This window comes from Bombus pascuorum, chromosome 10, assembly GCF_905332965.1.
Source record: "Bombus pascuorum chromosome 10, iyBomPasc1.1, whole genome shotgun sequence".
Lineage (NCBI taxonomy): Eukaryota > Metazoa > Arthropoda > Insecta > Hymenoptera > Apidae > Bombus > Bombus pascuorum.
Genome location: NC_083497.1, coordinates 11,992,505 through 12,019,702, shown reverse-complemented (window position 1 = coordinate 12,019,702; position 27,198 = coordinate 11,992,505). Strand labels below are relative to the sequence as shown.

At 39.1% G+C, this 27,198-nt stretch overlaps 2 protein-coding genes and 1 long non-coding RNA gene across 5 annotated transcripts in view; 2 read left to right on the top strand and 1 right to left on the bottom strand.

The window, feature by feature from the left end:
- The first annotated feature begins 184 nt into the window (after positions 1 to 184).
- LOC132911509 (uncharacterized) lies at positions 185 to 26,831 on the top strand. Its single transcript, XM_060968202.1, has 9 exons — positions 185 to 542; positions 23,589 to 23,995; positions 24,083 to 24,721; positions 24,794 to 24,920; positions 25,226 to 25,330; positions 25,487 to 25,727; positions 25,873 to 26,058; positions 26,359 to 26,507; positions 26,581 to 26,831. The coding sequence occupies exons 3-9, from the start codon at positions 24,454 to 24,456 to the stop codon at positions 26,741 to 26,743; spliced, it is 1,239 nt and encodes a 412-aa protein (XP_060824185.1). The 5' UTR covers positions 185 to 542; positions 23,589 to 23,995; positions 24,083 to 24,453; the 3' UTR covers positions 26,744 to 26,831.
- LOC132911499 (uncharacterized) lies at positions 595 to 27,014 on the bottom strand. Of its 3 annotated transcripts, none has more exons than XM_060968169.1 (8): positions 26,965 to 27,014; positions 15,157 to 15,317; positions 11,209 to 11,366; positions 6,980 to 7,136; positions 6,428 to 6,724; positions 6,042 to 6,352; positions 5,186 to 5,535; positions 595 to 4,799 (listed from the first exon to the last, which is right to left on the bottom strand). In XM_060968169.1, exons 2-8 carry the CDS (start codon positions 15,308 to 15,310, stop codon positions 4,070 to 4,072), a joined length of 2,157 nt encoding a protein of 718 aa, XP_060824152.1. In that variant the 5' UTR covers positions 15,311 to 15,317; positions 26,965 to 27,014; the 3' UTR covers positions 595 to 4,069. The 3 variants fall into 3 exon arrangements, with proteins under 3 accessions (XP_060824152.1, XP_060824151.1, XP_060824154.1); XM_060968168.1 differs by lacking the exon at positions 26,965 to 27,014 and adding an exon at positions 20,950 to 21,063; XM_060968171.1 differs by lacking the exon at positions 26,965 to 27,014 and adding an exon at positions 20,950 to 21,063 and having other exon boundaries at positions 5,186 to 5,511.
- Positions 9,396 to 27,198, top strand: part of LOC132911533 (uncharacterized) — a 245,660-nt gene continuing 227,857 nt past the window's right edge. Inside the window, exon 1 of the long non-coding RNA XR_009659022.1 lies at positions 9,396 to 9,408. This is a non-coding gene — a long non-coding RNA (uncharacterized LOC132911533). The remainder of the gene's footprint in view (positions 9,409 to 27,198) is intronic.

The following is a 27,198-nucleotide window of genomic DNA, read 5'->3' as shown; positions in this document are numbered from 1 at the left end:
TAACCCCAATCCCAACTAAAGTCGCTGTTTAAATTTTCTTTAAAATCGAACCTTGTGAATTAGTTTTCTCGAACGTAACATGCGTTATTGCACAACTGTCTTGATCCATTTTTACTTATGAAAATAAGTTGATCAAACTGCGCGCCATATCCTAGGGACGTTTTTTACTCTTCAAAGATAGTTCTTTGCTGTAAATGGTTGGCCGTTCGTTACTAGTTACTAGTAGATATAGATATTTTTGGACTTTAGGTAAAATGGAAGGGTAGAAGATTACGGTCATATGAATCATTTATATGGCCGTGTCGAAGATATAGTTTATAGGGCAATCCTTTCGCTAGCTAATTCAAGGGCAGTGCTGCCAGTCACCTCAAGGCTACAATGCCATGTGATTTATAATTAAAACCTTATCAATATTGCCCTTGTGGCGAAGGTCAGGGCAGGAATGGTTGTTTGTGTTCATGTGTACATGTGTGTGAAATGAAAATGAGAATGTGTGGTCTCCTTTGTAATCGACGGAACTGCCTTTGAGCAAACTACAGAAGGTATTTACCCCATAGTATATTGGCTTTTTTTTTAAATATAAACTAGGACGTGTGGCTGATACTAAATTATTGTATTTCACTTTATCAAACTATATCAATACCACAATTTGATTATGGTATTTATGATTAATAGTTACATACATAAACTCGAATGCAAATAATAAATAATACATTTGTCGCGTTAAAACAAAGTACTGTATGTAACTTAACGATTCATACAAATCTAGTTATTTGTTTTACGTTAACTTATAGTTCAAATATAGTAATAATTAATAAAATCTTTATATGTTGGACAGATGTTGATAACTTACACGATACTTTTGTCATCACCATATTTACAAAATGGTGTTAATCCTCGTAACTATTCATTTAAATGGAGACATATAAATAGATGTACATATAATATACATACATATATTGTCTGACATTTAACATAGAAAAAATCAGAGTGCGGGTCATCTGCTTCAAGGCTTACTCGTTGAAAAAATACTGCGTTCTGTGATATGAAATTCGATTGGAACAATACGCGATTTATTTTCCTTCCATCGGCATATTATATCACAATGCCGCCTTTTACTGTTATTTTATTTCCATGCGCCTCGTTTGTACGACACGTAGTCACTGGTAATTTTAAAGAAAAGCATAAGCCAGAAGACAACACAGTGAATTGTTTTTTCCGAAAAATCGTTCGTGTGCAGAAAAATATGAGATGCATATATTTGCATGAAGTTACAGGCACTCAAATCAGCTACACTGTTATTCATTTTTTTTTCTCAATTTCTTTTTTTTTTCGGGTTTAACCCACGTCTTCGAGCTTATACTCTGAATCTCGTTTTAACGAGGCATGACGTTCTAAAGAGAAGTATTATTTGGCAACGGACATATTTAATGACACGATTATAATTGACTATCAGACTGCGTTACGCATACGTACAACTTAAAATAATAATGACGCGGGAATGTTAATTATTTAAAATATGCACTGCTTCGCTTTCATTTTCATTTTAAATCGCAAAATTTCCAACTCGTTAAATTAAATTGCACGTCATACGGAATCGTTTAAACTCGTCTTAAATATGGAACATGTACGTAGGACAATCGAAAGTTCGACGGCGGTATACTAGTGTGTATACTTCGTACGACTAATTAATTAACTATGGTTACTAGCTGCTTGGCAAAATGGTCAAGATTATGGGCAACGATCATGCATACAATGCAAAAATGGATCACGGATTAATACTGTACATACTAATATGTATATCTGAAAATTAACAAATTCTAGGTTAGGAGATTCTAGGAGAAAAATGACATCACGAAAAAACATTTATCTTAACGTTTGTACACTGATTTGTGAAATGTAAAATTGACTAGTGCTACGAATGGAAAATTTTAATTTTTCGGGTGCCTGCGGCCTCTAGCTGAATATTACCAAATATTCTTACTAAACAGAACGTTCAATTCAACGAAGGATACTTACTATGCACCTATACATATTGCACATGCCCTTTAACCAAACGTAGCTTTGTTATCTTAAAACATTTTACGCGTAAAATTAACTGTTAACCAAATAACCTTTCCTATTTGTAAGTATATCTAAAATTAAAATTATTATTATTATTGTACCTCTAAAAATGACTAAAAATTATGATTTTTAATATTCAGCCTATGAGGTGCCACGTTGACCTTTGCTACTATATGGATGGATTACATGTATTGGGCCTTTGCGGACATAAAAACTCTACATGAACAAGAGACCTCCCATATTTTATCGTTTCTTTCACTTATGATATATATACCGGATTTATGATACGCTACCGTCATAAATATAATCATAGTGGAGACTTTTTGACTTCAATGATTCGTACCTTTGTTTTATATTCGCTAAAACGTCTTGGAACACAATAGTTTTTCTTTTATATACGATTGTACGTTTCGCGCGTTACAAGTGTCTCCTTTCATGATGAAGTTAAAAGAAAAACTCGACACAGTTATCTTCATTGATAGCTTCCTTAGATTCTACTCTAGTTCACGTTTACCGACGAAATTTCACTTAGAGTCATCTTTTTTTTTTTTATAAAAATCTAATCTCCACAGAATAATTGAAACGTACTTTAATTATTCACATTGGGCACAATCACACACCGATTTCCATTAATATTCAGAATGCTTTTAACGTCGATCATTACACTTCGAACTTATGGATATTAATTCTATTTTATTTTCTATGCATATCCGTGTTCACAGTCGATGGCAGTTAAGCGCAGATCGGGCGAGTTTTCTGATGTTATTATTTTATATCTTTAAATATCGCGTCAAAAAATTTGAATAATCTAGCACTCCGTATTACACGTCTATCTACCATAGTATGAAAAATTATATCATTTATGGTAAACCTAGGATCTAACGTATCGATCTTAATCGTAAATTTTTATAACATTCTATGAGACTTATTGTATACCACTTAAGACTGACAGGACGCATTCGTAGATAAAGGGTTGGTTATTCATTTCACTCGTGTTTGACTTGCGCTTTGGTATGAACATCTGTTCCATAAGACTGCTTATTTCGTTATGAATAAATAAAACCGTAGAACAACCGTTTTAAATGAACCGGTTCAATATGAACTTTCCATGTATCTACGCGTTTCCATTCACTGATCTACCGTAAAACGTTTCGTGTACTACTACATTTATTATTAAATGTAAGTAGCAAAGTAAACGAGTAATGAAACGGAAATAATTAAATTATTATAGTTTAATGTAAGCAATATAGTTTAATATAGTTAAAGAAGAATGTTTTAAACAAGATACTGAAATAACGATAACTATGTTCAATTAAAAATCTGTCGCAGTAAACTCGAGTACTTCGCTGTTCTAATCACATTTGATATTGCACGATAAATTATATTAATTGCATAATTTCCAATATCGATACTTCGAAGAGCTGAAGACTTTTTATAATTAAACTTATTAAGAAGCACGTAAATGCACGTCAACGAAACAGATACGTTGTCTTCGATAATAAACGCAGTAAAAGATTAAGAAATTCCTCTAACTACAACGACGCAACATTTGGAGATCATAGGTGAAGAATATAATAAGTATATTTCTAATGATTCTCTGATTTTGACGTTACCTCACGATTACAATTTATTAGATTCAAACATGTAAATCTTTTAAAGTTAACGATGAATTGACGAAGTTTTGTGTAAGGCAAAGGTATAATTATTAAGTAAAAAGCAATATTTTGATATTACGACGAACAATAATTCTAAAATTTTAAAAACCAAATAAAAAGATAATTTTGGTAACACGAGGCGAATCTCGAAACTGTTTCTCTATAAAAAGTGTGAAATTTGACTTATCGTATTCTTCCCCTGCAGTCTTCGTTTGGCATTAGGAAATTGCGTTTATCGATTGTTCGCTCTTCAAGAGCAACAGGCAAGTCTTTCGAAGAAAATCGATCGCTCGATTTCATGGAACTATTCGTGTAAAAATGCATAAAACCAATAAACATACTTATCGTTTTTAAAAAATGTGTGGCGCTAATTGCAATTTCCACAAAGAAACGGGCCTCGCGAACACCGTCACCTGACCCTTTTCTTTCCCGCCAACTAAAAAAACATAAAGCGGTGCTGGTCCATACGATGGTGTCTCGGTTTCCTTGATGTCAGCCGCAGCAACCTTAGCTCGTTGTCTCTCGGCTCTCGACGCACTGACTGCTCTCCTCGACGGAGAACCTAATGGTAAACTTTTAGGCGGTGCTCTTGGTACCCTTTTGATTTCTTGAAGTTCTAATAATTCCGCAAACGTTTGCGAGGCCGATCTGCCCGGTTCGTCCTCCAAGACGCTGTCCGGTGGGCTGTTCAATAATCTCGCAAACTTGCCATCCTGAGATTGCTGCTGTTGCTGATGATGACTCTTCGTTTCATCCAATCCGAGGTAATTTGGATTACAAAAGCCGAATTGACCTTCGCGTATCGTCGATGGGGTAACTATGGGGCGATACTGTTTGCCCTTTCGTCCTGATTGCCAGTCGTCGTCAGCGAGTGGATCACCGGGACTACGAGCTTCTATACTCGCGTAGTCCGACGTCGATTCTTCACCTTCTTCTAAGTCAGCGAATCTAACCGACGCGGACGTAGGAATTTTTGACGTGGTCGGTGTTTTCGGTGTTTGTAGCGCCGCCTCGTAAAGGTGCGAGCTGTAACTCTCGCCTCGTGTCGGCTGACAGGCCTGATGTACAGCCGCGAAGTCTCTGGAAATTTCCAAGGATCTTCATCTCTGTATTCCTTATGTAACTATCGTTGCGAATGTAACGTAGTAGATTGTAAAGTAGGTGGAAGCGATATAATAAAGAACATTCCGTCGATAACGAAAGTTGACGAAGAATAGAACGCTGAGATAGTACGAATTTTACCAGAAAAATATATTTAATTTGAAATTAATAATTTACATCGATTACTAAAAATAAATAAAAACTAAAACGAAGGTGCTCTACTTTTGAACGCAAGTGTATACACGTATGGTTGTGATTACATCAGTCGTTGCTACCCATTAACACTATTTTACTGATTGTATCGCTTATCCATCCACCTAGTGACGCCTCCGCCTACAAAAATAGCAGTACGAAAGTGCACTTACCGCCTTTCCTCTTGAACTTCTATCAGCCTAGAGGTAGGAGGTTCCTTTCGTTCTTCGTTGTCGCTATTTTCGTCTGGGTCGACGAAAACAAGCCTGGCTGCTTCTACAGGTGTCAGGACCGGAGTGGGCAAGGTCAAAGCACGGAAATTCGGTACCGAGATAGGATCTCTCGTCATGCCGGAACCACCGGTTGCGTTGTTGCAATTGTTCATGTCCATGTTTTTATATGTTGTTTCCAGCGGTTTTTGTCTTCTACGAGCTAGCGTATTAGCGCTTCGTGATTTCACCATACCCGTAGATGGCTCGACAACCTCGGAGTCCACTTGCTGAAACGGATAGTACGTATTCGCCTGCAGGCAGGCTCATTTGTCACATGCGTTTTCTGTGCAGATATAAAGCTTGATACGTGTGCATATAATACGAGTACAAGGGAATGGTAAAAACAAACTATTTTTTTATAAGTATCCAGGCACTTTGATGCGTATTTTAACGGTATTCGATTTTCACCAGAGTATACAGATTAGGAGAACGTAATTATGTCGAAAATGCAGCAGAGTTCATTTTTATTGTAATTTAGAAATTACAGAATTTGAAAATAAGGAGCTTGTCGATTAACAAAATAATTTTGAAAGGTTTGAAGGAAATTAGAAACACAGTTGTATTATCGCATGTTAATTGACTTTTAAAAGTCAATTTAATCGCGTCATAATATTCTGTCGTACGTAACTATGGTAGTTACAAAGGATAAAATTACTGCAATTCGATTTATTCACAATTTTGTGATTAAAATACATCTTGTACAATATAGACAAGTGTCCGGATACTTAATATAAACATAACTAAAAAAGAAACATACCTCTTGCGGACTTTCCTCGTTGTCATCTTGGCCACTTAAAACCGAATAGCTGCACTTTGTCGGATGACTTAGCCGCGATAGATTAATTTGCGACAATTTCGAAATTTCTTTAAGAAAGCTCGGTCTAGCCGATGCTTCATTGGGTGATATCCTATTGTTACAAAGTCTCGTCCTTTGATTTCTCGGTTTTGGTTTCGAATTGTCGATATTGGTCCCTCGAATTATCAGTTCGGAAACTGCTAATGCAACGCTTTCCGCTCTTGGCTGGGGTTTAGGACCTGGCACTGATAATTTCTCCCACGTTTCCGTACCTTTCAAGAAGTTTCACACCTCGTATCTTTTTCGACGAACAAAATCGTTGTGCTACTAATGTTTGGATTTTTTACCGAAATGAAACCTCCATAGTTCGTTCGTAGCTAAACCACCGCTTTCTCCACCGAAAATTAGCATACAACTGGGAAGCCTGCAGGCTGCGTGTCCATGAAGAGGTCCTGGTCCTGGTTTGTTCTTCAACAGACACCAGGAAGCGGTCTTCACGTCCCATCGCCAGCAATCGCTTCTCTCTTGTAGGTCGGTCATACCCCCATAAATGTACATGGCGTCACCGTGTAAAACTGCGGAGTGTTTGTGCCTCGCTGCTGGCCCGCTTTCGCTGGAGGAAAGAAGATGCCACGATTCCGTTTCTAAAACGTACATTATCGATCGTATCGTCAGCCACCTTTCAAAATACGTACATCATTAATAGATTTCCAATTCTTACGCGCGTATGGGAAATTTCAAGATGCAAGAATATACACATAATATATAAAACAAAGTATAAGAAACGAAGTGCATTGGGTGAAACATTTTGTCTAAGTGCTATTCCTTTAATTGCGTCTACGAAGATATGAATTTGCATAAATGTTATCGGTTTAATCGTAAAAATTCTGAAGTTTTACCGAAATGGAATGCCCACAATTCTGGAGAGCTGCCACGTAGATCTTGATAACCACCGTAAATGAGCATCTGACCACGATGAACTAAAGCGGTATGGCCTCTTCGACCTCTGGGAACCGCACAGCCTCTCTGTGCTCTTACTTTCCTCCACATGTTGGTCTACAAATAACAAATTCTCGAATGCAAAGAAAAATCCTGATACTTTTTGTACTCGTCAAACGTTCGAGTATTTAGTTGATATTCAAACATGTTGAAGAAGAAAACTCTAGATCTGATCTTTAGTTTTCTCAAGCACTGAAGCCATCGACGGCGCATAGACAAAAGACTGCGTCGAAGGCAAACCACATTCGGTTCACTTGCAATTTTGGCTTCAGGGTTTTCTTCAGTCTTAGGATAATACTGCTAGCGTGTGGATCTGGACCAGCTCACATTGTATTCCAAACTTTGTACCTTCACTTTAATGTTCAATATATATATTTTCTACCTTACAATTTATTCACGCGTTTCTTTGTACCCACATACATCCAATAACCTTAACAAAACAAAGTATTGAAGCGCTTGTAGGCGTCTTTAAGAAGGAAACATTTTGAAATTTCATTGACATCGTAATAAACCCCAAGTGCCACAGTTATATTGGTAAAGTTGGACGATATTAGGCTTTTAGTCTTTTGGTAATCCTAGCGAGTATCAAAGGGTTAATCATTCGAGTCAGGTGACAATAGACCTGAGAATTCTCCAATTTCGACCAGACTGAAGGTTTCTGAATGACGGATATAACTGGGGTTGTACGTAACAAAAGGCACACAAGAGTTCTAATTCGTCATTCCCCTATTTTGTCGTTCGAGTAGATTCCAGCTTGATAGCATAGGTCTAATGACAGCTTCTTTGGCATTATCGTATTTTGAATTATTCAAAAAAAAGGGGGGAGGAATGACGTATAGAATAAAGAGAAGCATAAAATATAGTTACGTGGTTAAATGCATCGATCTATTTTTAATCGTTTACCTTGAAAAAATACTGATGAAAATATGTAGGACATAAGCAACGCACGATTTGTTTTCGAAGGATGGCAGGGCTCTCCTCTACTTACCTGTTCTATATTTAATAGAAACATAACCGATGTCCGTATGTATTATGACATGATATTTAAATACGAAGAACATAACAAGTCACATTTTCTACTTCGTATAGAAGGATAATTTTTAATTCCAATACATTGTTAACCAAATCTATGTATATCAAAACTACCTCTACATTTAAACTTCGGCATTAAATGTGTATTTTGTCATTCGTTCGTTTTCTCATGAAACCAATTACCAATATTGTTTCTGTGCGTTGTCATATGCGAGATAGCACCGACATTCGTATCTTTCGAAGCATAGTGGCGATCACAGCGAGCCTTTCGCTCCAGTCCGTCAATGTGTAGCGTCAAAGAGAAAGAAGCAAATGCGTTGGCTTAGCCAAGGGTCTGCGATCGTACATGCAAAGGAAGGAAGATGGAAGGACGGTATATAAGCTTTATAGCAGGGGTGCTGAAAGTAATTACGTAACTCCAAGTACGTGCCTAAAGTTGATAGGTCTGTATAGCCACTTGCGTCTACCCTGTATTACGGTACGAGGGGGTTGTGAAAGGGTGGAATACTAGCTAAATTCGCCATCCACGTTAAAACGCTGTAAAATTAGCGAGAGAACAGTTGGGTACCATCAATTACGCGAATCGCTGTAAAACTTTAAACAGACGCGCGATATATCGATGAATCTTCGCGTCTTCGAACTAAATCGAGCGGCTGCCATCAATTTACGCAAAAAAAAAAAAAAAATAGAAAAAAAAATTCGACGGGATGAAATTTCTCTTCCGACTTCGATTTACCGTACGCAAGAGAGAATTTTAACGAAGCTCGGAGGGAAGACGAGAAAGAGAGTGGAAAGAGAGCATACCACGAAGCAACCCCTCCGGCTTAACCAATCGGGTTCGCCTGACGGATTCGTAACGCGGATTTCAATAATACATTGCGAAGAGACAAGCAACGGGGAATATCCCAGGCCTTCGACATGGTCCAATGAATAAAAACAAACGGGCCAAGAGTAACCATAGCAACGCGGTAAAGAAAGTTCGGATTTTAGGGAAAATTAAAAAGAGAAAAGTAGGCGGGTCGCGTAATCTTAAGATCACGTGGGGAAAAACACGATAGGAGAAGAAATAGTTGAAGGAAGGAATGATCCGATAGATTCCAAGCTTTTTATCTGCGACCTTCATTTTCTTCGTGACTCTCCTCGATAATTTATAGAGAATTAAACGAAGACGTCATTTGTGTTCATACTTTCTAATATCCTCATTTTTCACAAGTGCATATTGCTGAAAGGTGAGGAATTATTAAAGTGAAACTGATACCACGTTTCATATGTGCCCTGGGTTTATCAATTTTTAATGGTATACAGGTTGAGGGAAGAGGGAACCCTTGGGAGGATAAGCGCCATTCAATTTCGAGGGTACGAAATGGAAGGAAGGGCTGTTGACACCAGCTGTTGTCAAAAAAATTACTCTTGTTAAACTGCAAGCATCAAAGGATCGTCACATGTTGTGGAATATCAAATATGGTAAATGATCGCATGGCAAAAACATGATAAACTTTATCGGTAAACGTTACAGCTCTTTAAAAGATAAAAAAACGTAAGTTATTATGTCTCTGCCTTGTAATCTCCAGTTATATCGATTTTTCACGTGACACAAGATAGTCGCTCTTCGGAACAAACAAATATATGGGACGGTGTGCGCATCGATCGATGGAACTCGATACCTTTGAAAGGTAATGGCGGTAAATTGGAGATGACAGTGACGAATGATGCATCCACGACGGTCAATCATCACGAGAATAACAAGATGGCGGCCAGAGACTCGTGATTGATCGCGATATACGTCGAAAAAACTTAAATCGAAATACGGGAGAAAATATAGTTCTACGTCTTCAACTTACTTTTACGTAAGAAATCACTTCCTTTTCGAATATACCACGATTTCTAGATCACTCTGTACATAGCATGATGGCACAGCTTGCGAAAGCCTTAATCACGTTATTCGATCTGCAAGGAGGGACACAAGAAATGGTGCATAGGGGCTGCTGATGACGCTGAAGACAGATGAAAGAATAATACCCAGAGGAAACCACAACATCGATAGAAACAACGTAAAAGACAGACTAAGACCCGACGTATCGGATGTACATGACAACTTGTCTTCTAGGGGAGTGGAAAAAGAGAGGGTTGGGTTCAGGAACCAGTAAACTACAACTAAGGACAACCATGAGACAAGCGTAGCAAACAATCGTACGAAAGCTATCGTTATACTGCATGAAGTGGCAAGAACTTTGAGGAAGAGCTATTGTCTAATAGCTCTCCTTCCAAACGAGCAACCAAGAACATTTCCCCTTTATTCGCTTTATACGTAGTTCCTAAAATCGTCGTTTTGTATCTTCGAACGAATTTCAGTAACGGGACTAAATGAAAAGCATCGGAGCAAGATATTGTCAATCAAGGCCTACATGGTCCTTCGTCTGGTTTGTTCAACCGAGGGTGTCGAAACCCTCGACGCCAGGAGCATCATAGGGCCAAATACCTCGGGGCTGCCGCGGCTCCGTCAAATCGAATCGCCTAAATTCGAATAAAACTAGATCTTCTTAATGAATTTAACCGGTACGCGTAGCTGACGGGAATGATAGTTTACGGGAATCTCATATAAATTTCCTATTGAAATTCATTTCCGTAATTATTTATATATATATCTCGTTATATATATATATACCTTATCTTACTTTACGTATAGTTATCTTATTATCTTAGACACTTATATCGTGGCAGTAAATAACATTGTTATTCATCTGAGTCGTAGATATTAGAAGTCTCGTTATTCGAATTTCAGTTGAAACCACTTTACTCGTGTGAACTCGTCATTTACGTGGCTTGAAATATCTTTTATCGAATATACTTGTATGTATACGTACGTATATCCCGATTTTCTCAAGAAGCAAGTTTCCAAAGACATTTTATTATTTTTAATTTTTATTATTTTTACTTCGAGCCGTAACGTCTGCCCGATTTCATTGGTATAAGCAACGCGAGTTCGTAATCAACACGCATCTCGATGCTTCCGATTCGATCGAACAAAGTTTACCGCGACACGTGTAACGTTCTTCGAGAGAGGGTGCAATCCGGTTTGCCTTGGGTGATACGTTACCTTGACATTGTAAACCCAAAGTGGCGTTTCCGTGCCTGCGGAAAAGCCGAGCTCACCCCCGAAAATGTAAAGGCAATCCTTGTAAGCTACCGCGCTGTGTTCCTGAAGTGCTGGCGGTCTTTCTCCCCCAGGATGCAATTCCTCCCATTTACTGTCGGCTGTAAAGAAAATAAAGAAAGGGTTAACCCGTCGGCTCGTTATTCCAAACGTTTTCATATTCCAGACTCTCTCTTTCTCTCTTTCTCTCTGTTTCTCTCTTTGCATCAAGCTGGATAAACAAGATTTACGCGACTCAGGCTTTGTGCATTTTTCCGCTAGGGGGATGATGAAGTCGCGATTAAAAGAATTGCAACAGAGTGAAGGAACAAAGAGGCTCGTCTTATCGGTGTCGCGTGTTTCGCATCCAGACGGTATGCTTAATTTAGTGGCTGCAGTTTTTTTAATGTATGCCGTTGTTGCACGCTTTAATTACCTGTTTCCGCTGTAACATGTAACGTGTATGCATACGGTTGTCCTAGTTTTTGCTAGGATAAAGAATGCCATGCCACTTAACGGCACAAGCGGTGCCCTTATTTTTCGGCATATCTTCAGAAACTCGCTTACGCTGCCAGCAATAAATATCAGAACACCTGCTCGTTACATATTTATTGGTAAGCTCCAACAAATTTCAAGTCCGTTTGAATATTCGGAATCGATTCGAGTCGGTTGTCGACGCTTTGTATGAAACCAGCCAATGTCTCGACACTGGCGAACGAGAGCGCACGGGTGTTCGTGTGAAATTACTACATCGATGCAACACCGTGCAAAATTAAAAGGAAGACACGCAAAGGGAATCGTAATCTCAGGGGTATCTGGAAATCTTTTTCGACGCGCTAAATCACACTTTCACCCGCCTCGGCAATCTGCTGCTCTGAAATAAATCCTCCAAGCGGTCGGGGCTTCTTAGAAACAGAGGGACGACGGCGAATGTTGCAGTGTGTTCGAGGGATTAAATGCAAGCAGTGCCAAGGACGCGAAGAAAAAAGAACGAAACGTACGAGAAATAATTATACCGCGACTCGCGTATTAAAACAAAAACCACAGGGTGTCTGTGCAATCATGGTGCACCCGAGTACGAAACGATTCCTCGTGAAAAAAGTAAGCGAAAAGTGCGGAATGAAAATTTTGCGTCGAGCAGATTTTCAAAATCGAGGACTTCACTCGAGGACGGAATCTCGTACGCAAAATTTTATTCTACATTTATAATTAATTTTTTCATAAAGAATTGCTTCTTGCGAGTCCATATTACGATTGCAAGGACACTTTGTACGCTGACGGAACATCGTTCTTCTTTTTGCAAGAATCAGAGCATGATTTTTACGTAATCTACGTAAAAGGAGATCGAATAAATCTAAATTCATTCAACGTTAAGTTGATGACGCTTTGAAGGGTGCGTTAAAACTTGTTCCTTTATTGCATGGGTTTAACAAGAGATAGACGTTCTTTTTTACCCTTCGGAAGTTTTACGAAAAGAGAAAAGGGACGCTCCCCTAATCCGCTCAGAAAAATAAAGGCAAAGGAAATCAGCGGGGCATGAAGTTACGTTATATCGTATGAATAAAGGAAGGACGAGATTTTTCTTGCCCGATGCCGAACAAAAGATTCTTTCTTCCACCTTCCACCTTCCACCTCTCGCTGTTCTTCTGTATTTTCCAACGAAAATCAAAAGAGTGTTCCTCTACGGTAAAAACGTTCGAATCGCAGCTTCGCACTGGAACGTGCTCGAGAACAAAGCGTACGAAATTTACGTAAGAAGCATAATGTGTTGGCTGAAGTAGTTGCGGCTCTCCTAGACTGACACTAGAGATGCCCGACATTGATTACGAACACGTGTCGTATCTAGCTAGCTACGAAGCTATGCACACCCTTTTGTTCGAAAAATGCTGTTCACGGGATAAAGTTCCGATGGCTTTGATGGCAGAAAAAGAAAATAATCGACTCGAAGTGAGTAGAAACGATCGATCCGCTATGGATCTCTAATCTTTATCAAACTCATCACAAATTAGGCATTCGATGTAAAAATGGATTAAGCCACGTGAGTATCAACGCGTTCTCGCACTTATTACAACTCCAAAGACAAATATTGCAAAATGTTACTTCGCTCGCCTTCATTCGACGAATGTTTATAATACTCTCGTTCGCGTTTAAGTTAACAGCTTGTTGAAAAATGTATTAAAGGAATCGATGTATCGACATACAACAATATCAAAGAAATACCTGCACGCTATTGCAGTTTTACTGTCGTCATTAATGTTTTAGGATAGATATCGATTTAATAAATAGAAAATAAAGGACAAGAACCCTTTGAAATCCCCACCGATCGCAAAAGAGGGTGAAACAAAACATACAAGGACGAAGGACTCTTACGGTTCTTCGAGGTATCACAATATTTTTGCAAGATCAAGTATCGACAATGCTATGCTTTTAAAACACGCTAGGGGGTTACTCTGATAGTATTTGCCCCCAGGAGACAAACCGCCAACATCCAACCCTTCCGATGTCGCTTTAATATTCACCCGAAGTCGTAGCCGAACAATCCCTTCTGATGAATAGGGCACCTCGTGGACGTACCATCGACCATTGCAAATTCATTTTAGGATTTCGCCTCGTATTTTGCGTACAACATCGAATTACCCACAGTAACGTGTTCTGGTTCGGATCATCGCACGATTTAAACGTTTCTTTCCTAAAAGAACGTAACGAGAACTTTGACCAATTTAAAATCCGCTCGCGTGAATTCGCTGGCTGATTCCGATATCGGTCGATGTAGAGACCACAGGGAATACGTTTAGCGTGTTGCCAGTCAAGCAGATCGAAACTTGGCTAGGCTCTACGTGGTCGGCTATTTAAGCCGAATAAGAGATGCTTCTATTTGATTCTTGGTAAACTTTTTCTGCTAAGACAAAGCGTGGTTTCCAGCAAATAATTCGCCATTGAAAAAACTGATCGATTTGAACGCGATGCTACGAAATGATTAATGCGATACGTCTCATAACTATAAAATCGCTTCAACATTTTCGATTCAATTTCCAATACACCGTCTCGCTTAGTATACTATCCTAACGTTTATCCGTTTTTAGATGATTCAGAAGGATAAACTTTAGCAATATAAATTTCCTACCGCTAAGACGCTTTTAAAATGTGTTGTTTCGCGTTTTAAGTCTCTTTTTCTCACAAAACATTGTTTACCAGAAGATTACTAATATCAAAAGCATGTAAAGTTCAATGAAATTGTTTCCTCCGTATGCGATAACTAACGAATTGAAAGACAAAGTTCATAAAAAATTTATGAATATATAAATGTCACTTAATTTTTACCTCTAGACACTCTACCTACGATATTTTTAACTCTTCTGAACTTGAAATGCGATTCATTCCATATATCAGAGAAATATCACTTGCACTTTGCTTTTAAAGGTCTCGTATAAGAATCGAAGTGTTTCGGTTGGTTTTACGCTTATGAGACGCAATAGCCAAACGCACGGTGCTGGTTATGACGCGTATAAGCCATGGATTATCACATGAGGGTGCAATTAATTCGCGTACGTCTGATCTCCGTGGAAACAGTCGTAATTGTGGAGTATCGCCGGCGGATTTAGTTGATATACGTGGGCTTTAATAATGGCGTATTATTGATCAGACTGAACCCCGTTTAAATTCCGTCGCGCACCCTCGTTCACCGAGCGAGATGGTAGGGTGCGTTGGTCAGAGATGTTGTTCGTGTACCGTATTCAAGTTACTCAGACGTCGTGTATTAATACCTCTTGTAATTACAAGGATTTTTTCCACCCACTAATTCCACTTTCCCTTCTCGCTTTCCATAATTCCGTCGTTAGTTGCAAAGCTCGCTACTAACTATTCGTACATATCGTCGAGTAAGAATTGAAAGCGATAGTAATTATCACTTACCGAGGCTGTATCGCCAGAGGTCTTTGAGAGGAAGATTGCCGTTTCGTCCGCCAAGGAGATATACGTGCCCTGCGAGCAAAGTAGCGCTGTGCTTGCTTCTGGAAGGTGGTGCGGGCCCATTTTCACTGCCAGCCGCAGTAACCGAGCTCCACATTTTCTTCCTGTAACAGAGAGATCTCGGAATTAGTTTCAGTGAATGAAACGATTTAACGAGTGTTTCATTCGTGATATACATGGAAATTGAGTGAAACTGGGAAAACTAGTTCGATTTGGAGTAAAAAGCAGACTGCGGATGTTGCTGCATTTTGCTGCATTAACAGACGAACCAAAAATAGTTCAATGAGAATTTAACAAATGTTGACGAAATGCACTTTCAAAATTATTACGCGGCCACTGTAATTTGGCTTATCGAGTATTTATTCATAAGATAACAAGAAAGATAAATTTATGTTTTGATGGTGCCGATACAGGAAAAATAAAATATAGAGAAACGAAATTATTACATAAAGTAGATTGTTTTTCTTCTTGTTTTAATAATCGCGAGTTGGACAGTAAGGAATACGATATTCTTAAATGCCTCGTATGTTGCCTTTAAACGCATCAACGGCTACGCAGACGTATTTGAAATTCAATTACCGAAGCTTCGAAATCGAGTTTCGGGTAAACGAATGCACCCTCACGCACCCCAAACACGCGTACGCAAATACGTCTGCCAAGCAATACGCTCGCCGGTAGACGCGCCGCGCCGGTACAAATGGGATTCCCCATGGTATACCTATACTCGTTTTGTACAGTAACACCAAGAAAACGTAGCGAAGGGAAATCTGTGAAAATACGGGGAAAATAACGAACGTACAGTGGCTGACGAAAGTATTTGAACGTTTAGATTGAAATTTCTTACGAATATACTATGTATGTTATACAAAATTTTTCGAAATTTCATTAGTACCATAACTAGGCACGACCACCGTGATTATATCGACAAAATCTGTAACCAATTTAATAACGCGAGTCACTTATTGCAAAGATATTCTTAGCAAAAAAAATCAGTATAAAATCAATAAAAAATACAGTATGAAATTTGAGAAAGTTTCGTGTAAGGCACGTAATGTACCCATACAAGTCTTCTATACTTTCATGGGTCACTTTATGACCTGCAATGTTGCTCAGGAAAGTTCTAAAGCACGCAAGTATTATTTATCGTTTTAGAGTTGAAACGCGAACCGTGGAAGAAATAGAAATATCTTTGCTAATGGAAATATTAATGAAAAAAGAGTGAAAGATCGAATAGCGCGTTAAACGAAGCAATTCCGTGTTGACATATCAATCTGGTTGAATAAATTAGGCTTTGAGGTGTAACCTCTGTAGTGGGCGGTCTAATTCAAATGAATGGAAATTCAACGATTCCCTCGTGAAACCGTGTTTAAATATAGGTGGAAAAGTTTCTCAAATATCAGTCGCTATTCGCAACTTCCTCGTATTTGTCGCATCGTTGCATAACTTGCATTTTCACACTTTGTCAAATCGATGGCAAATGGTGTCTGACCCGGAAACAAGAAACGTACGAAAACATGTCGTTTGTTCTCGTTGCTTTCGACGTCCATCCTACTGGAAGTATATTCAAAGACACAGTCATTTTAATCTTTTATGATGCATCGACGCTACGTTTGCGTCTGCTTCGGCAAAAATGACGACAGCGTTGAAATTGTGAAATCACTGGCAAGAAACAAATTCTTCGAGTGCGGACAAATTTTAGAACAAGCTCCGGTTCATAAATAATAGAACAGCTGAGCTCGCTTGCGCAATAATTTACTACCGAAACAACAATCCCAAAGATTTTATATAAGTTCCTAGTGATTTTTTTTTTAGTTTTATCTTATCTTCTTCTAGTTCAAGTGCTCTAAAAGTTAAGAACGAGCGTGTATAGTCAGACTCGATGGATTTTGTCCGGGCATATTTTCTCAACATCTCTCGTTTGCTCGAGTATTGTTTTATCACAGCAATATCCCTTCGACTGCTGGCTCTTGAGCACTCTACGGGGAAGCGTTTTCTTCCTGCAACCCCTAACAACGTTGGAAACCGGCGTGTTATCGACCGGTGGCGGGAATTTCATTTTTCCCAGGTTCGATATGCTACGAGCGCGACCGCCAAGATTCGACTAGATTTTGATCCCCCGACTCCCTTTTCGTTTGAAAGGCAGAGGGAGGAATCCTGCGTGGAGGGTGAGCGAAAAGCATCCTCTCTCGCTCGCTCTGCTTAACTCGATTCGCGAGGGGATGCGTTACCGCTACCGGCTTCCGACAAGGGAGCGTAGTCAGACAATTTCCTCTATCGCGTCGACACTCGCACTTCTCTTGATTCCTGTATTACTTGGCCCGATGTTCCTTTCCCGGCTGTTTCGCGTCGTTCGTCCAAGGACCTCTGTTTATGACGCATTGCATCTTACAGTCATAAAATCGTCGATAAACTTTCAATTCATAAATGAAACACCTAGAACCAAAGGAATGCAAGTGATACTTTTATGGCATTGCGTAAATCGCGATTTAACATTCAGAAGTGCCAAATCTTTCACTTTATGAATTATCGAATACGAAGAAAATCATTTTATCTCGCTTGAATCCGTCTGGCACCGATGATCTTTCTGTTTTTCCCTCAAAAAGACAGAGTATATTCACTGGAAGCAAGAGAAACGATAGAGAGGCAGTTTATTCTTGTTTCGTAACTGTAGAACCAACATAACGTTAAAATGGAATTACAACGATAACTTAGAAACACGTGGATCATCTGTTCTAATCGAGTGTCGATCTATAAAAGTTGAAAAGTTTAGGCTTCTTTCACAATTATGTATTTTGAATAAATCGATCAACTTTTTGTGACGAGGATTATTTACTTTAGACCACACATGCTGTCGCTAAAAACACTAAAAAGCCTTGCTGAATTACATGTACGGTCGTTACTCGTCGCTTGTTTTTGCTGTACTGTCTGATCGTTAGCAAGTCGTCAACGTGGCAGAAAAAGTTACGATTTTTTCGCGCGAAATTAATCTGTCGGACTTCATCGCGTTACCCCTAGCCAAGCGTTGTTAACTGCACGACTTTTTTCTACGTGATCTTTGAAATGGACGTAATGCACGGGGGAGAATCGAGCGTAAAGATCTTATGAAACATACGCGGGTGTCTGAACAGCGTCAACGAATACCGGGAGCGAGGAAAATACGACAACCGATATAATATCTCCGTCTACAGATTTTAAACAGCGGGCTCGCACCCTTCGTTCGAATACTAGCGAAGAAGGCAGGATTAGAGAAACGTGGCTGGTATTTTTCAGCGATTTCACAGTATCGATTCTTTCGTTGTCTACCACGGAAAAATATGTAGGTATTTCCAGCAGCTTATCCTCCTATACGTTCCACTATTTTTCCTCTTTTTTGCCCCGAGTCCATGTTTCTATACCAAACTCTGGTTGAGGCGATAACAAATCGCGATAAGTGAGATTTATGAATGTTAAAGGCTACGGTTTCCGAATTCCTTCCATACACACGCTACTTCATAATCTAGTACGAGCGGCATATTTGAAATATCAGAAGCTCTTAGCCGAGCGCTAACAAAATCTTTTAAGCGAACTTTCACCTAAGGTTCGTTAACGCATTCTTACGTCGGAGAATGAAGACTGAGTTCTCATTACAGCGGATGCACGTGCAAAGAACCACTTTTCGTTGTACACCTGCCCGTGTAATCTTTTTCTCCCTTGCCTTTCTTCCGCATCTTTTCCTGTTTCTGTTCAGCGGACGCCAACTAAAAGTCATCCGGCGCATGCAACGTTGCACACCCCATAGGATACAGAAAACTTCTCGCGTATCGCGTCGATCTTTGGACCCCTGTCGATTCGTCGAAGCGAATGAAAGCATTAACAATTCAAGCGTTGCTTAAGTGGCAATTCCCTTTAAATTAACGCCAATCTATATCGTGAATTCTTAATATCGAGTTACGAGTCGATCGAACTTTTCTCTTCTTTCTTCAAAACGTTTACAAAGTGTCGTGTGGCGGGGAATAAGAAGAAAGTAGGGGAAATCGTTCCCTGTCATCGCGTTACGATGTAAAACGTCCCTGCTGTTTGACGCGTGTTTTGAATGACATCCTCTAGAAACCCTCCAGCGTGTCACCAGTGTCACTTGCGGTAGGATCCATGTAACCCCACGTATTCCCTTGTATAATTACGTCCGATGTAAATCATCTAAACGAAGCTTATAAAACGTAATCCCAATCACCGTGCAACACGAATGTGTCCGATCATTTTTCCAGGACATTGAATTTCTCGTTTCGTTGGTTCGTATCTATGATTAGATCTTGAAGCTTTGGTATGTGACTGTATATATATTCGAGATTCAATTCGGTGCTTATTCGAACTCAACTAAATTGAAACCGCTTTACTAACATTTTTATTTGCTTCGCTTAAAATATTCCTTTAAGCCACGTACTCATTAAGCAAGTCGCTCGGGTCGAAGCATGTTGATCAATCTGAATGAGAAATAGATAAATTCGTTTGCAAGGAATTTTTAGAATAGAACGAAACCTTAAAATAAAATCGCAGAGCAACGTGATGCGAATTGATAATACTTGTTTCTGGATGGTCGCGGTATCGGTGCCCCTGAATAGAGTATTAGACCCGGTTAGGTTTCAATAAATGAAATTAATGCGGCGACAACAAAGATTCCGACAGTGTGCCGTCTGTCTCGTTCCTTCTGCACGATAGCAATTGCGTTGAGCGTGAGTTATTTCAAGTGCTGCCTAATATTCGTCAGTGCGAAGATATTTGTGTCAAACAAACGCGGTGAATGACCTCGATCAGATCAAAGAAATTGTTTTCACATTGAAATGCATATCCTTAAAAGACGACCAAACAGAAGTGTAGGATCGGCAAGAGATTTTCGCTCGACACGCGAAAATTTGTGAAAATGTAAAACATTATCTTCTTGCCAAAAGTATTGTTTAAGTTAAAGCACATTCATACTTGACTTTTCCAAACTGAACTATTTCGGAAATGCTGTCACCAGTGCGACATTGTTAATCTTAATTTTTATTTTGAGCCATAGAATTTTCCTAACTTCGATTGTATCACGAGCCTTAGACTCAAATTTTAGCTCATGCATCGCACAAATTTAAATCTGTTGCGTATTGTAGATAATGTTAAAGAATTTTCAGTTTGTTGTTGTAACGCGGTGTCGTGTCACGTATGTTGTTTCATATATTTATTTCAATAAAAAGTTACTCGTTATTCTCGAATAACTTCATTTTATTCGTAGTTTTACTGGAATAAAATTTTATTCGAACAATGTCCAACTTTGTATCACGGTTTATAAAGAAGATAGAACAGCATACTTGGCTAACATTACGTGAAGAACATTGATTTTCCGTGAGGTTAAGGACACCGTAAACCGCATCTTCACCACGTGACTTCGACTTCACTGACTTCATAATTTCTAAATATCATCTATTTTAATCCATTCAAGCTACGCGTTTAAACTCGTTTCCCCTTTATCCTCGAACGCCATTTATTTTTCACATTTGGCGTTAAGGATTTATACAAGAAAAATATTGCACGCAAAAAAGTTCCAAGTATCAGAGACAAAAGACCGCAATGTTTTCAGCTACTTCGACCCACGGTAAATCTCGAAGGAGCGGAAAACGTAACGAGTAGCGGGAATATTTGAAAAATGTTAAGAAGAACGAATTAATTATTAAGGTAGCCGGTAACGGTGGATGCCTGAGGGTAACGCAATTTTAACAAGCTTACCTCTCTACTCGGTAAACCCTCTATCTCGTTAGCTTTGGCGAATGCAACTTGTGACCCACATGCAAGCGACGATTAAATGCGACTAAGCCTGCCTTTACGGTGGTAAGAACATCGCTGAATGCTCCTCGGCGATTAACCTTTGATTCGGCGGAAACGCATCGTCTAATTGGTAGACCTTCGAATCTGTCGAATGACGTGGCCCAGAACGGTCAACAGAAGCAACAACGAAATCTCCGGTTCGTTCCCAGTGATGTCTTCAAATCGTCACAAACTCCACTTTCAACCTGTTGTTCCCAACGGCAGGTGTGACACGGTGAGCAAGAATACAGCCGACCGCGGTATTCGAGTTTACACAGAACACACGGCGGACAAAAGACAGGTTCATCCTTAAACTGCTTCACCGCGACATATTGACTGTATCCACCACTGGATATATCGTCAAGGTATTGCCAATGTTGATAAGAATCGTTCTATTGGCGCACGACGTACGAAGTGTCACTCGGGTCATTCAGTACCATTCAGAAATTCCATGCATCTTTTATCTCGCCGCGGCATCGAGTCATTGATAACCTTTGCCTCGGCTCCGATAAACGTCTTCTTCATTTACGGTCACTGCAAAGACGGGAGATGCATGGTACCGCGTAATGATCTCGTCAAACCGTAGGATCACCGCGATCAATCTTCGACGGAATGATTCACCGGGCAAACTTCGCCACGTTTCCTTGTTGCCATGGATGAAAAGAAAAGAAAAGCTAAGATGTGTCACGAGGACGGCACTCTGCGTGCTCGACGTTTCTTCCGTACTGCGTCCGGGTCGAGCACCTACCTCGTCGAGTCGTCATCGAGGACTCGACGCAGGCGCCTATAGGGAAACCACCCCCTGTTACCCGCAAACTCTAACGCTTCCATCCCCTCTGACTCGGCCAGGGGGTGAACATCCGAGTGTCGAACGCTTTTACTGTATTCCACGGTGGCAACGATACACAAGCATGAGCGTCATCAAGAGGACAATCGTACAGTATCATCTGTCTTTTTAAAGTCTCTACCAAAAAGAGGAGGAAAATTCGTTTCCTGCTTGTGGGTGTTGTAATACGGGAATAAATAAGAAAATTTCATTCGCACGGTGTTCGACTCAGACTTTTCAAGGTTGTGCACGTCGTCCTAACGAACGCCGATACGTTTCGCTGGAAAGTATAGTCGAAGAACATTGCGAACATTCGGATCGCTGTACATTTTGTTTTTAGTGCAAACATACATAGATGCACGTGGATTATAGTATGTATCGTAGGGATGATTTAAAGAGATTCCAAGATTGTTGGTTAGTAGCTCCGCGCTGTACAGGGGTAGAATTGTGTCTGAGTAAATTTCTATGACGATGTGAGGTTGGTTGGTTAAATTGCACATGCGCCAGCGTCGGTCTCCATGGAAACGGGATGCTAGCCACCGCGTGTGAATGCGTATTGATTACTCCACTCTTGCTCCATTCCACGATCTCTTGTTACTCGTCGTGTCTTCTCCTGTCACCCCGCCGACCCTGCTCTACCTCCTCTTTCTCCACTTTCTTTTCTCTCTTCCTCCTCGTTCGCGCAACGAATCATCCCGCTCCATCCACGACCTTTCCCCCTTTTTTCTTCTCCAAATTAGCTCCGTAATGTCTCTGCCCGCTCTTCACTCCCTTTGCATAGACCAGAAATCTTTTCTTTGCTAGCTTTTCTATCTCGCCACGAGTAACAGATCTCTTTCTCTAAAAGCAATCGTTTGTCTTTCGATTTCAAGTAAATCGAGCTGTATTCTGGGAAAAGGCGATACGCGCGGATCCATGACGAACCTGTACACAGAGCTGAAAATGACAGTGACGTTAAGTCAAAGTTTGGAGAATTTGAGCTGTTAGAAGCAATAATTTATGGAAGTACGAAAAACAGTTGTAACGTGATTATAAACGCAAATACATAAACCAGAATACAGTTTTATAAGAACTAGCAGCGAACTGACGTATACTATTCCGATTCTCTCAGCCAGACGATTATCGAATTTAAGCGTTCAAGTACTTTCGAGTATTTTTTAGTTGAATGATCGAATCATTATGAAATTCTTCCTTATTTTCTTCGTTTTCTATGTACGTTCTTTTCGTTATTGCTAGAACTTTCAACGCAATTTCCTCGATTCGTCGTTCTACCTTTTCCCAGAAAACTCGTCAGTTACAATCAAAATAACAAGATTGCCCCTCTATTACGCTCTTTGACCTCTCAGATCTTTTCCCTTGTAAATTAGGTGATTCTAACTGCTTTCTTTCGTCATATTTTTAAAACCCGCGTTTTCTTCTCTTGCAACCTTGCAAGTGGTTCACGCACAATGGACAGACAAATTTTGCACTATGTTGTAAGGGGATACATTTACTAAGATCGACAATCACCGACACAAAAAATATCTAGGCGGAACAGATTGCCCCATTGTGCATTGTAATGCCGATTATATTAAAAGGACGAAATTTTGATTCATCGATGATCGTACTCGATGGAATATTTCATAAAAAGTACCTTCCAACACGTTGGATTCTTAACCAACTCGTCTCACTTTCTTATACAATTTACCTAAAATTTCCTCAATGAGGATCAAGTCAATCTGTCTTTGTATTCCAGTACCAGCGAATGTATCGATGCACGACGTTGTGAAAAGTTGTGGGAAAAATCACTGAAAAGTTCCAAACAAAGAGAACGTAGAAAATTGCCAATTTGGTCTGTACGATGAAAATAAACTGACACGATGCAATTCTTTTTATGCATGGGAAAGTAAAAAGATTGAAGACTAATGTGTACGCTTCCTGAACTTTCAAGAAAATAATGATAATATCAACCAAACTATGTAGGTGCAATTAAAGAGCGCATTAACAAGAACGCAAGTACGATCCAGCACTAATGTGAAAGCGATAGATCCGAGTGTCTATCGCTTTCAAGATTTGACCTGTTGTTCCTTGTTCTATCAGAATGTGAAATTTCACTTAAAACTATGGTAACAAACGGACGTTAATTACACCCTTAGCGTGACGGTAAGGATATTGTTGGCTCACTCGTGACACTTATATTTTCACCGGCATGCTCGTACACATCTCTTGGTCATGCTTCGTGATTTACAGAGACGCAACTAAACACACAAATTTTTTCCATCGAAGATAATACGAATACGAAGTATAAATGAAAATAGGATACAAATATGAAAGTTAAAGAAAAAAATTATTATTAAAATAAGAATTTTTATCAACTATAACCGATGTACTTTTTACCGAATAATTTTTCTAATTGAAACGACGATGCAAAGAAAGCTTGGAAAGAGAGCCGCCAGTCCTGAAGGACAAACGCGCGACGATATTTCATGCGTGGCCACTATATATAAAGGTGAAACTCATGGAAAAGAACCACTTTTCTTTCCCCAGTCTTTACGCTAAAACGTATCTAGAAATTTTACTATCTCGTAGCGAATTGTTACCTAAGTAGATTTTTTATTAAGATGTCGCAACGATTCATTTGCGCTCTGCTAACGACTAGCGTTATTTGCTGTGCACTCGCGGAGAATAATGAATTCGCCGCGGCTTCTGAATTCGTTAAGAAACAGCTCACGAAAGATAAACTGTTGACGGACGTCGTACGCGCTAAAAATTCTTCCAAGACGCCATATCTGTATAGCGTAGTGTCTGATAACGCGCAACATGGACAGAAAAATTTGGATAAACATTCACGAACGATTATCAATCAGCGATTGGAATCTGATTCAAGAGATAAGTGAAGTATTGGAATAAAAATCTTTACATTTTTGAAACGTTCGCATCACGATGAATTGAAACGTGCAAGTTTCAGTTGCTGCGGACCCAGATACGGTTCCAATTCGTCAACGCGACCTGATTCGTATCACAGTAGGATCCCTGTGGACAATGGTCGATATCAAACTAAATTTACTGAACGTTTACCCACTGATAGGTGACTCTTTAAATTAGTATTACAATGCAGGATTGGGCACAATTAAGTAATCGAATAAAATTCAAGTTCGAATAATTATTCGAATAAAACTTTTGCTTTGTTGCTTTACTTCGAATTAACGTTATCCGAATGATAATGTATTTTGGAAAATTAATTATTTTCATGTCTATTTTATTTTGAAGCAGTTATGTAGTCTTTTGTTTATTATTTCTGCTTTAAACAAAAGGTATCCAATCTTGGTAAAGTATCGTGTGATTAATTTACGAAGGTGCAGATTTTCTATCGAAAACATAATACATACGCAGATACGGCTGGCAAACTCAAGGACCACCACCAGGTTTAAGCGGAAGACCCGGAAGTGGAAGTTACGCTGGAACTGCATTTTACGAAGGAGGTCATACAGGAGATAGGTAAGCAGTCATTAGGTTGATGTCTATGAAACGTCATTTTTTCCAAATGAAATTGTAATATTCAGGCTTGGATATCGTTTAAATAAAATATTTGAAAACTAATTGTAGATTATCTCTTTTTTAACATTTAAGTTAATCTCATACGGTTATTATTAGATTTGGTCCACGACCGAGTTATGGGAACGAAGGTTCACGCAAACCTGGTAGTTATGATTCCGGCGGAGGATATGGTTATGCTAGCAGTGGTTTCGGAGGATATAGCTTTAACCGACCAACTGGTTACGGAGGTGATTATGGAATTTCAGGGACCTTCGCTAATGGCGATGAATTCGGATCTGTGGAGTCAAATCGTCCAAATGGACATCCTCCTCCCCATCCGAATATTAACGCACACAAGGTAATGGTTGAATTTTAGAGACGAATCGAAATCTGATTTTAAAGAGGCCTGCACACGATCAGCAGTACTGAAGATAAAATTGTTTATACAGTTTGACAATAGTGCGTACTTTTTAGCGCATATTGATTGCTATTATTTGCATTAGGCCGTCGCTTTAAAGGCATTGGCAGGTGTTGCGTTAATTGGTGCAGCCGCCGCTTTAGCAACAAATCCTGTTCTTCTTCCGCTCGGAGTTGTATCAGGCAGAAAGAAACGATCGAGTTTGTCCATCAAAGACAGAAATGATTATATGAATTACATTTTAACAAACTTGAAAAGTAACGTTACCAAGGTTGTTTAGTCGTATTTGAACGATATCCTGTCCAACTATTGAGAAAGAGTGTACTTATTGGTTCTGAAGAGTCAATTCGTAAGAAATCGATATAAATGGACTGCAGATGTTAGTACACATGTATATTTTTATAGAATGCGAGTAGAAAAATAAAACCTTGATAGAAGTTTGTTAAATTATGCTTTTTTACTTTTACTACCATTCTCCATAGCTGGACAGTGTTTCTATTGTAATTTCTCATTCATTGATTCTAACTAATTATTCCATTTTAATATATTATACTATGTTATCGTTAAGTAGAATGATGAAGATGGAAAGAAAGTATCTCTCTCACCAACGTGTGTAGCTAGAGTCACGTGCGAGATTCAAAAGAATTACTGGATCAATCGTAAGAAGGACGCTAACTTTTTCAAAGAAATATCAGCATTGGAACATCGTCTTAACAATTTGTATATATATTTTTGTTTTTTGTTGTTACAGTAAACTATAGAAAAAATTCCGTAAGTTTTAATATTGTTACAGGCTTCTAAGTAATGTACTGGACGATGAACTTGTGAATATGCGCATTAGAAGATTAGTAAGAGCGGCAACCATTGTTGCCGTGAATGGAGACAACTGCAACGCATTTACTTGTACTCTTGTACAAATCAAAACAAGCAAGAATCTATCTGTTCTTAAACTATAGAATTTGTCAAAGAATTGTAACTGGATATTCTTCTAAATATAAAAACCGACGAAAAAATGAAGGCGTAAAATTTTCCACTGATACGAAACACTGTCATTATTATACTCATTTCTCGTGGAAACGGAGAAACCGTATGAAAATATAGGAATAAAACTAATATAACACAAAATATACATACGTATGCATGTTTGATAACTTAGAAAATAAAAACGAAACAATACCTCAACTTCTTGACGGCCCGCAGGCAACTGTGACTAAATTCTGCGAATGGAATCACGTAACACGTGTTGTGTATAATAGTGGGGTGCCATTCATGCGCGTAGTTATCCCCGCCAAATACGATTGACAATACTCTGTTATATAATTTCTATAGCTAATGAGTTAGTGTTTAAGGGCACACATAATATTATATAATTTCTCAAACCTCTTAAATAACGTTATTTTCTTAAATAACA

Coding starts and splice junctions, on each gene's coding strand:
- LOC132911499 (XM_060968169.1), bottom strand. CDS start 15,310: ATGTGGAGCTCGGTTACTGCGGCTGGCAGTGAAAATGGGCCCGCACCA. Junction 7,137..11,208: donor TTTGGGTTTACAATGTCAAG/GTAACGTATCAC, acceptor TGTTATTTGTAG/ACCAACATGTGGAGGAAAGT. Junction 6,725..6,979: donor ATTGTGGGCATTCCATTTCG/GTAAAACTTCAG, acceptor TGTACGTTTTAG/AAACGGAATCGTGGCATCTT.
- LOC132911509 (XM_060968202.1), top strand. CDS start 24,454: ATGTCGCAACGATTCATTTGCGCTCTGCTAACGACTAGCGTTATTTGC. Junction 26,059..26,358: donor TGAAAAGTAACGTTACCAAG/GTTGTTTAGTCG, acceptor ATCGTTAAGTAG/AATGATGAAGATGGAAAGAA. Junction 26,508..26,580: donor GAACATCGTCTTAACAATTT/GTATATATATTT, acceptor ATATTGTTACAG/GCTTCTAAGTAATGTACTGG.